Source organism: Macrosteles quadrilineatus, unplaced genomic scaffold (genome assembly GCF_028750875.1).
Source record: "Macrosteles quadrilineatus isolate MER2022 unplaced genomic scaffold, UCM_ALF_1.0 Scaffold_4__1_contigs__length_99947679, whole genome shotgun sequence".
NCBI classification, from domain to species: Eukaryota; Metazoa; Arthropoda; class Insecta; order Hemiptera; family Cicadellidae; genus Macrosteles; species Macrosteles quadrilineatus.
Genome location: NW_026542597.1, coordinates 17268435 through 17279382, shown reverse-complemented (window position 1 = coordinate 17279382; position 10948 = coordinate 17268435). Strand labels below are relative to the sequence as shown.

The 10948-nt window shown below is 34.9% G+C and overlaps 2 protein-coding genes across 2 annotated transcripts in view; one reads left to right on the top strand and one right to left on the bottom strand.

Moving 5' to 3' along the window:
* Positions 1 to 1976: 1976 nt before the first annotated feature.
* Positions 1977 to 9494, bottom strand: LOC128992774 (facilitated trehalose transporter Tret1-like). The gene is made up of 2 exons (XM_054416515.1): positions 9386 to 9494; positions 1977 to 3394 (listed from the first exon to the last, which is right to left on the bottom strand). Exons 1-2 carry the CDS (start codon positions 9492 to 9494, stop codon positions 2004 to 2006), a joined length of 1500 nt encoding a protein of 499 aa, XP_054272490.1. The 3' UTR covers positions 1977 to 2003.
* Positions 6956 to 10948, top strand: part of LOC128993512 (facilitated trehalose transporter Tret1-like) — a 26280-nt gene continuing 22287 nt past the window's right edge. The window contains exon 1 of the mRNA XM_054417468.1: positions 6956 to 6999. The gene's annotated coding sequence lies outside the window, so the exon portion shown is untranslated. The remainder of the gene's footprint in view (positions 7000 to 10948) is intronic.

Here is a 10948-nt window from a genome sequence, read left to right as displayed (position 1 = left end):
CTCAAATTATTTCTTCACATAACCTTAAAGTTGTAGTTGTGTTGACTATCAGTGTGCATTATTATAGTGGTGAATAGTGGTAATAGGGTATAGTGTGGTGAAAAATAGCGTTCGTGCCATGGACCGAAATGGTTTTGCAGCTTTTGGAACCGGCAAACCCTAATTTTAGGCCCTAGGTACGAAATATACTATTAAGTAGTACAGGTAGTACCTTTGATTACCTAGTACATTGTTTCCCCTTTTAAGACAATTTAAAATTCCTTACAATCTTTTTGTCAAGAACGCGGAAGACCGGGATCGGTGGGGATTCCAAACCTGTTATCAGCTGAGAATATTAGTGACTTGAGGCAGAAAAGCTGAGAAAAACAGAAGATATCGCTCACGTAGTTATCTAAATGTTTCCAACCTCATGTTCCCAATACTAGATAGCGTCCAGACACAAAACCAAGGTTGACTTTGTAGAAACCATTATGGAATTTATCTAGTGTTTTCACCCGCGTATTAATGTTGGTATAAATAGCTTGATTCCTATAAAACAAAGCTTTTACCTTTGTCTTCCTCGAAACTCGGATTTAACCACGTACATCATACTAATATTATAAATGTGATTGTTTTGGGTTCAATCACGTATTAACTACTGATCGAGTTGGGCTGAAATTTGGCATGATGATAGCTCACATTCCCGAAAAAACATATAGGCCTATTCTTATGTCAAAAATCCTTTCAGGCTCTGCCCCAGTGGCTTAGTAGTTTCACATGTTAACCTTATTAATATTTAAAATGGGTTAATGAATTAATATTACATAAGTATAACTTCATAATCCACTAATATTATCATCTTTCACTAAATACAAGCCCCATATTCCCCCCATATACATACCCCATATACAATTCTGATAACACTATAAGTGTTAAGACACTTGATTCAACTAAACAATTTAATTCTGTGATGTTCAATAGCATTAAAAAGTTATAAGTTTTACCAACATGGTGCAGCACTATGACAACACTGTGATTGACAATGAGAACTGTCAAAGTAGGATTGTTTACAGTTATGTTTATGTTTTTAATTTAATGATTTGTGATATTGTTACTGTTTTTGTTACTATACTTTTTCGATTATTTAGGTGCAGTGGTAGAGCATTATGGCTATGGTAGATGTGTTATACTATAGAATACCGTAAATTTAGAGAACCCCATTTTAAACCGTGTCCTCTCCTATAACTGCAATAAGCATTTTATTCTTGTACACCGACCCCGTACGAAGGACAGGTACTCTGCTGGTTTTTATCATTTGATGTTTTCCTCAACAAATGCAGATGAACACTTAAGTCCGATTCTTATCAAATACACTCCAATAGACAAACACAAGAAAACCAGGATAGTAATAAGTAGCAAATTATTACTCAACAATAATTTAACTTCAAATGTCTCAACTATCCCAAATACATAATTTGAACTATCCTCTTTTATTTTAGGAGACATACATAATCGCAGTTACTTACGCAGTTACTTTATAACATAAATTTGAATTTCACAGAGAATTTTGTAATACAATATATTAAATTTCGCTGCAATTTCATCTCTTAAGATTTTTTACCATAATGGCCAAGTTATGTTACATTTCCACACGTGTTCTTTTACATTATATTTAATTGTATTATTCCATTTTGACCAATGGTTAGGGAAACGATTCCATTTTGAAATCTTTAGGTGACAAATAAAATACATGGTTTATTAAAAAAGTTTGTATTTATCACAGACGGAAACTTAGAACTAAAAAAGAGCACAACGTAAGTACAAAAGTAATGAAATGTATTTACAAAACGACATCAAACGGACTTAAATATTAAGTTAATAAGCTTCCAAAGAGCTGCTACAAAACACGCCTTCAGCGTTGACCCATTTGTAAAAAAATACATCACATATAGAGTTTTGATAATTACTAAACAAATATACTGAAAATATTACTACTATATACGCCGATGTTTGCGTGAACAAGACTAGATGTACACCGACCTATAAACACCTTCGTCCATTTCCCTGATTTCCTTCTGCTTCCTCCTCATTTCAGCGCTCTCCTGCAACTCATTCTGGATGTCCGACAAAGTCTTGCCTTTGGTCTCGATGGCGATATAGTACATCCAAAAAGCCCCGCAGAAACAAACAAGAGAAAACCCGAGATACAATACGTCAAAACCAACGGTATCGGCGACCACTTGGTAGCCTTTGAGTGATATGAAGGCGCTAATGGTGAAGATAAGAGTGTTGATGCTGGCAGCTACTGCTCTAGTGTTTGCGGGGAACATTTCTGATCTGTAGGTCATTGCTACAGGGTCGAGACCGAACGCGAGGAAAAGACAGTAGAGGACGAGAGCTAGAGGACAAATCCAGTTGAAAGCGCGAACATCGATTCCGGTGCGTTCGTCGAGGAAGAAGTAAATACTGACTGCAAGATGGCTGAAGGCGCAACCCACCGCGGAAATCATCAGAAGAGGTCTTCTACCTGTGATGTCTGTCAGAGCCGTGCTGAAGAAGCTGGAGAGGAAGATGACGGTTCCCATCACGATAGTGATGACGTCAGGGGACACCATGTCAAACCCGGTGCGAGCGAAGAGTTGAGTGGAGTAGGTAGGGATGCACACTGAGCCACTCATTATCTTCACCACTCCAACCACGTTGACTATCAACAGAGCGTGTCTGTCAGCTGTGGTAGCTACAACGTCCTTCCAACTAGCCTGGTTCGCCATCTCTCTCTTCACGCATTCATCGATGGACTCCAACTCCGACATGACTTCTTCCGGTCTTTGCTTACCTCTCAGCCAAGCCAAACTTTTCGCTGCCTCTTTCATCTTGCCTTGCATCACCAGGAAGTACGGAGTCTCCGGTTGTCGAAGGAAACACACGATGAAGATCACAGGAAGAGCAGCACTGACTGCGTTTAGGATTCTATACGAGACGAAAGGTCCGATACAATACTCGAGGAGAAACCCGAAGTAGAAAGCACTCTGGAAGATACTAGTGACAGCTCCGCGGAACTTCGGACTAGGTATTTCTCCAAGGTACATGGGCACGACGGTGTACACGATGCCTAGGGCGAGTCCTTGAAGCACTCTTGCGACGCAGAGGACAGTGAGAGTTTGGGTGTTCATGATTATGATCCAGCCGATGATGTAGAGCGGGCCTGTTGCGAGGATCAGCGGCTTGCGACCGTAAGTGTCCGCCAGGAAGCCAGCCGGGATGGGAGTCAGCAGATTGCCGAACTCCAAGAGAGAGATCATCCAAGAGGCCCCGACTGAAGTCATGGGAACAGGACTTTCGGGGCTCAGGAACGTCAACAGGATTGGAGTGACCCATCCGAAACATGACCCAGCTACCACCACGCACAGCGCCGCTGAAACAAAAGACATTGGTTGGATTAATTTTAATAATGTATTAAAATACTAAACTGTTCAAGTAAGAAACCACACTAACTAATGCATTAAAATATTAACTAAAATACCGTATATTGTTTTGTGTTTTCACGTGATTGGAATTTAACCTTTTAAAGGAACAGTCTCGGATAATGTTACTCATTCACGTCAACCAGTCAACCTATTATTAGAAAGCATACTTTAGATGAGAAATATCGTACGATTTCCAAATCAACCCCGAGATTGAACCACCAACCTTCAGATGTAGGGGACCATTATAACCGCGGATATTCTTACGGTTCTTGGAGCAAGATATTGTATTTATTGAGAAAAAAATTACTTTAGTTTTATCTCGCAAATCCTGTTAGGATAGGAAACTGCAAATCAAAGAGTAAAAACTTGTAAAAACACTTCATTGCAGGAGTGTTATTTTGAACCTAATATCAAGAATAAAGTAATGGACCTAGATGTTTAATGATTACACTAAAAATATTTTCACTGATTGCCCTTGGCATTAAATAAAACTCACGTTTGAAGTGTTTGAAGTGCTTAAAGTTAAAATATCATGTATATTGAATATAATAATGCATCAAATAAAAAACATTTCTATGATTCACCCTGAATAAAATATAAGGAAGACTTTTATTTTGAAGGATGCTCATTTAACGCCTTTATTTTGTTTTCATTAAACGTTTTTTTTTTCAAACAAGTAATTTATTTCCTAAAAGTCAGTTACTTCATGAGAATTTCTTACTTGTTTGGAAATAATTGCTCTGTTTTTTGACGTGCCACTAGCTTGTATAAACATACAGTGCCAGAATAGACGTTGCAGCATTACGTAATAGCTTTGTAACATGTTTATTAATAACACTAACTTTTTATAGATCAGAGACTGTTAAAATTACTTAGTCTCTCTTAATTTTAAATTCTATGATTGATACATTTAACAACAAAGAGTTGGATTTTCGGTTTAGCTTGGCTAAAAAGTAGCAGAATGTAATTGACAGCACAATCTGTCAGAGACTTAATTCGTCTACTATTTGTGCATTATTTATATCATAAAACTTGCTAAAACTGTTGACTTTAGGTGTACAGTCGATGCTTCAACTTTAAAAACATAGAATGTCTAGTTGTATACACAGTCAAAGGCAATGTCTATTGCCTACTTGAGCGGTTTTGTTTTTCATAAAAACCTGCTTTAAAATTGTTTTCAATTTATAAATACTGTACAAACATTAATTTATCATAATCAAGAAATGTATCGAGGAATAGTTTGTTATTTGTCATAAAATGACACAGTCATTTAGAGCTGTATATTTTAAATGTTAAAAGCAAGTTGTAATGCAAACTAAAATTAAAATAAAAAAATTAATTTTAATTTTTAATTGCTTCTGATTGAAATTAGTAGGCATTTAATCGATATTCTAAAAAATCTAGAAGAAAGCTCACTAAAGGGCACACCGTTAACTTTAGATATTATTAACTATATATTATTAATACTCCGGTTACAATTAACTTTCATTTAGAAAGTGTTAACAGACTAACGAACAAGCGAATGAAGCGAAGCGAGTGAATGATCCACAATAGAAGTTTCAGCGCTATCGGGCATTTTGAATCAGTCCAAACTAGATATTAAATTAGATTTCGGTTTATCTAAATTAGGGTTCTATTTTTAACATGATGCATCACCTCAGAGTAAAAAGAACAAAAGTAATAGCCTCCATTATAGTGAACAGATAAAAAGGTTTGCACAGATAACTCTTACAAACAATCGGTTTCTTGTTTAAGAGTAGAATTGATGTCACAGGTTCATTGAACTTTCAATACTACATGGAACACCGTCATGTAAGGGAGGTATAATTTAATAAATGATAATCCACGGATGAAATAGCCGTTGATGTCAACGTGTGGATGTCGTGTTTGTCCTTTTTTGATCCCAGAAACTAATGATTCCCTTTGGAAATAAAATCGGGAAAGGAACCTACTTCTGTAAAAATTACGGTTAAAAAGTTATTGTAAATTATGTTATTTTCCCATGAAAACCCCATAAAATAAGGAAAAATAGGATTTTAGAAAAAATTCCGGTTTTGATTTAACATAGTATGTTATGACCCTTAAAATGTTGAAAGTTTTTCATTTTTTTGAAATTTTGATTTTTAATGGGGTTTTACCCATAAAACCCCATAAAGTGTCGGGAAATCGGATTTTCTCTGAAATGGCCTGAACGATTTTCTAAATAATGTAGAATGTTATAGTCCTTTAAATTCTGAACAAAATCGTACAGATCCCATTACCGCAAAAATTACGGTTCTAAAGTTATTGTAACTTATGTGATTTTCCCATAAAAAAACATAAAACAGATGTTTTTTGAAAAGCTAGTTTTTATCAAAATAAAAATGTCATGGTCCTTATAATTCTATAGTTATTTGTGTAACTAGTGAGCAAAGAGAGCAATTGACTCACTCGAGAGAAATACTTACTCACGAGCCGTAGGCGAGTGACGAATGGTTTCCCGAACGAGGCAATTGCACTTTGCACTCGAGTTGCACATTATATTTTTCCTACATTTACCATAAAACAAATAAATTGGTAAAGAAACTTGACATATTTTTACAAAGAAGTGAACTTTTAATATTACATTTCATGATACAACAGTACATCAGCTGACCAGCTGATTTACAGCCAGTGCTGCCAACGTATTTCGCGCGCATACGACCTTGTCTGCATGTTACGCGCTCACTATTTCGTGCAAATCTGGAGTGAGTGAGACAAAGTAATTAGAGTGAGACAATGTCAACATTGTCTCACTGATGAGAATTGGCCACTTTGCTTTCTCAAATCAGTGAGAGAACATGTACATTGTAAGGTAACTGTAGGGGAAAAAATAGTACAACACCCCATTGTTGTAAAAATTACGGTTCAAAATGTATTGCAACTTTTGTGATTTTTAACAATGAAATATCATATTACCCTCACTACTTACCCGTGATAAAGGTTGTTGTCAAGGTTATGGGAGAAAATATGTGTCAGATTGCTGATGCCGTTTATTTTACTGATGACTATTTACATGCTGTAAATGAAACGTTGGTATCGAAACTATTTAGTAGCTATGAGTAAACTCTATGAATATAAGGCACAACTAATGTAAAAGATGAAAGATTTGTTCACAAAGGAGCTTTATATAGTTTTATTTTAACTAAAAGGTGTTATGAATTTACGACAGGCCACATATCATCATAGTGTTTTATCAATCAAAATTGTTTTCCATTGAGCTAATGAAGTATGTTTAAATCATCAATACTTAGCGTTACAAAAAAGTACAATTGTAATTATGTTTTTTATAAATTGCCTTTGTGAAAACCTTAATTTCGCCTGGAATAGTGTTATTTTTTAAGACACCCCCAACTACAAACGATATTTTTGCTATCGAAGTTTTGTAAAAATCGAGTGTGAAATGTTTTTGTACAGATAATTCTTATCAGAAACCATTTTCCGAATAAGTTTTGACCTCTGACCATCTCATGATAAGGTGATAAGGAAAATCAGCCCCAGTAGCGTTCCATCGACGTTACTCGCTGCACTACAAGTAAGTTTTACTTTCTGCTATGTATGATTAGTACGATGATAGTAATTTGTGTAATTAGTGCGCAAAGTTACAATATGACACTCGTTTATTCAACCGTAAAAGTTTCTCACGAGCGCAGCAAAGATTCTTAGCATGAATTTCACAAGAATTTTTCCGATGACCATAAATGACGTAATGATTCATCCTCATTGTTTGTAAGCATTTTTACACGTAAAGACAACGAAGGTACTTGTGGGTCAGGGATCAGGGTCCCAAAACTTCTTTCCGAGGCAAAATGAATCCAGTGTAATACCCATTTATCTTTTCAAGATTATGTTTTTATAGAACATTTATTAGATGAATTGAATTACTAATTTAGAATATTATTTTATTTTATATCTACACTATTAAGAGTGATTTCCTTCCTTTATCAGGTCACAGTTGTCAAAAAGTACCCCATTTAAAGTACATCTTCAAAAACGGTAAAGTGACTTGTTTACAATCTGACTGTGGTTAAACATTCAACTGAAGGAACAGCTGTCAAATTACAATTCACACTATTGAGCCAATATAAAGAAAGTTGGTTAGCATCACTATCACTGGATCTTTTAAAATATACTCTAGCAATAAATTAAACGTGCGAGGTGAAGCCCTAAGGGAAAATACCTTTGTTATTACTATTCACAGGTGCGCTATATCATACAGTACGTTTTAAAAATAACACCTTGATTGTAAACATTTGTTAAGAATGACGGTTGGATAAGGGTTAGGGAAAACCCTTAGTCTACCGGTACTAAGTATGTAGATTTATAGTGGCCTATACACTTGTTTTGATTCATTTTGCAAAATTAACTTAGCATTAATCACTACAATAATCATTTTAATTTTCATTAAATTGACTATAATAAAAATAATTACACCTTTATACGTTGTTGACATTCGAAAGCTTGTCAACAATGACAGCACAACAGCTGATCTACGGGAATTTACAGCCAGGGTTGCCAACTTTTCACGCGTACAAACCTCTCTTGGCTGTAAAATGATTATGTATAATGTTTGTAAATAAAAAATTTGAAGTGTGAAGATAAAATGCATATTAACAGGTATATGCGAAAGAGTGTAAGGTTAGAGTAAAAACTGGTACAAATGTATAGGCTACATTTAATTAGAAATTACCGTGGATTTTAAAGGTAATTCGTAGGAAAGGGAATTTGCCCCCCCCCCCCCCAAAGGGTTAATGATAATTTGAATAATCTCATTCAAATACTAATGATGAGTTCTGTTTTATTGCTCGTAGGATAGATCAATAGAATCTTAAATTTAATGATAGAAAGGTAATTGGTAGAGTAAATATTTCGTTCAGTACCTCCATATCAATCAATTATCTATCATTAAGATGGGGTCGCCACCTAGGGGGGTATTTTAACCCAACTTAAAATAATCAATGATGATAACTTACAGTCATCGGTTGGTTACCAGTATCTGACTCCCAAACTCTAGTTAAGCATCTTGAAAACATTAAATATTTTTGCATTGATTAACCTACTTAATATATTAAAAAAGCCTTGCGGAATTTACGATGAAAAATGCATCGATTTAATGTCTGGGAACGTCAGTGGTTATGGTGTTTTGGACTTCGGTACAGGAGACGGCTTCAATTCCCGGCACATCCTCAAAATTTTAATGGGTTTGAACCTTTTTCCCTTAAAAGCGTTTAATCTCACGTTGACTTTAATTGAAAATGCCATTGGCGTAGGAAAGAATTACAAGAAAAAACTGTAGTTTTGAATAAAATTGAAGAGTTAAGATAAACTGGCTTTTTCATGAGTATAATTAAAAAACCCTTGACTGAAAATTGTTTTATTTTTACTATACTAAATAATCAGATAATATTATATTATAGACATTATATTATACTATAAACATTTTTTTACAGAGTTGAAAATGGTGTAATTTGTAAAAATTGATGCTACACGGTATGCCATTGAATTATTTTGAAATCAGATATATAAATTGTGTTCCAAAAATAATTAGGTCCACAGTATTAAAATATATCTTTACGAATTAAATCGTAGCGTTACAGTATGTTTAAACACAGATCTTATACACGGTACTTATACACTGTAATGGTTCCTAGGAAATTTAAACTCATAGAAATTTAAAGAAAATAATTTTGCAACTCGATTAAATTAAAAATTATAGTATTATTATTTGTTGTGAGACCGTTGGTTGGAATATATTATTTATAGCATATATGCATGAAATAAACAAATATTTATTAAAATTAGAGTTGTAACTATTTCATACGGATCTAAAGCACAACATAATTCACAGCGTCATTCCCGTTGCGAAGCACTTCATAACAATATATTTAACACACAATTTCACACAACTTGCACTAGCCTACCTGAACTTGCAGCAACTAGTTGACTCCACCAGCCTGTTGCCTTGTCTTCCATTCTATGGCAGGTCCTGGGCTCCGCCACCGGTCTCCCCCTGGTCTTCAGTAATGACATGACGTCCCAGGGTGGCTCTGACGTAGGACTCCGCCCTCCGCTCTCGCTTCTGTTTACCAAGAATTAGAAAGTCGTTTGACTATCGGGTCACGCAGCTTGATAAGTGACTGGTGACACGGTGTACCAGCAAACATGGGGTTTGGTGGCACGTTTTACGAGGGCGACCGTGATTAGCGAAAAAGATTACTTTATGAATTTTGTTTTTAGCGAATTTCCCATCTAGGGAATAATCTATTACCGTAATACTCATGATGAGACCTGGACCCGGGACCGATTTACTTTTTCGTTTTGAGGTCCCTAGAGGCCAAAACACCTTCAGTTCAAATATATATATATATATATGTCCGTTAGCACGATAACTCGAGCAAAAATGATCCGATTTTGATTAAATTTGGTATAAACATGTAAACCTACATTTATTCGAAAGAGTTCGCGAAACAGCATGATCGGACTATGGGAACGGGGGTTTATGGGGGGGGTTTATGGGGATAAAAATTTGTTTTTACCATTTTTGACCCAAAAACCATAAAATTTAGCAATTTCTTTCCAAACCATTTTGTAGAGCTCAGAAAAACAAAAAAAATTAGTATATTGAAGCGGTACTATGTGCCTAATAGTTACGGAGAAAATTTCAAATAAATGGTAAATTTAAAATTCCCATGTTATTCTTCTGCAGAATAAGTAAACTGTTGTAGTTTGCTTGTTTATGAACATATTTTGGTCAAATTTGGAAAATGTTTTTATTCTTACTAACTATTAACATTATACAAAAAAAAAAAAACACTTTTACTCTCCTTGTTGCAGCAAACCTATGTACTCGTTAAACTAATTCTATTTAAATAGGGAATAAATGTGATATTTTTAAGGAGACATTTCAGTGTAGCCTAAATCCAATCAGTCAAAAGGAAATTCACTTAGTCTGCAGGTTTGCTGCGATAGGGGTATTTTTATTTAGCAAATGTCCCATATATGGAGTTAGATATTACCGTAGGTCATGGTAAGACCCGGGACAGATTTACTTATTTATCTTAATGTCCCCAGAGACAAAAAACACTATTCGTTCAAATTTTTATTCAACCCGTCCATAAATACGGAGTGATTTTGGTCCAATGTTGATAAAATTTTACATGAATATCTTGAGCTGGACGATTAAGTTCGCAAATCAGCCAGGTCGGGTAATGGGAACGGGGTGTTAGGGTTTTAAAACTATTCAAACATGAATTATCCTATTTGTATTACAACCATCGTGTACATAGTTAATGGTTACAGAGAAAATCCCAAAAACTGTTAATTTAGAATTCCCTGTTGTAGTGTGCTTGTTCGTTGAAAAATGTCGATAAAAAGTAGTAAATTTATTTATTTCATAATATACTATCAACACAACTTTGTTTTCTCCCCTTTAGTACTAATCTATGTACTCGTTAATCCCAATGCTATTTAAATAGAAAATTAAT

Excerpts from the sequence above, each read along its gene's own strand:
- LOC128992774 (XM_054416515.1), bottom strand. The coding sequence starts at position 9,494 with ATGTCATTACTGAAGACCAGGGGGAGACCGGTGGCGGAGCCCAGGACC. Across the intron at positions 3,395-9,385 it reads ACTAGTTGCTGCAAGTTCAG|CGGCGCTGTGCGTGGTGGTA; the intron begins GTAGGCTAGTGC and ends CTTTTGTTTCAG.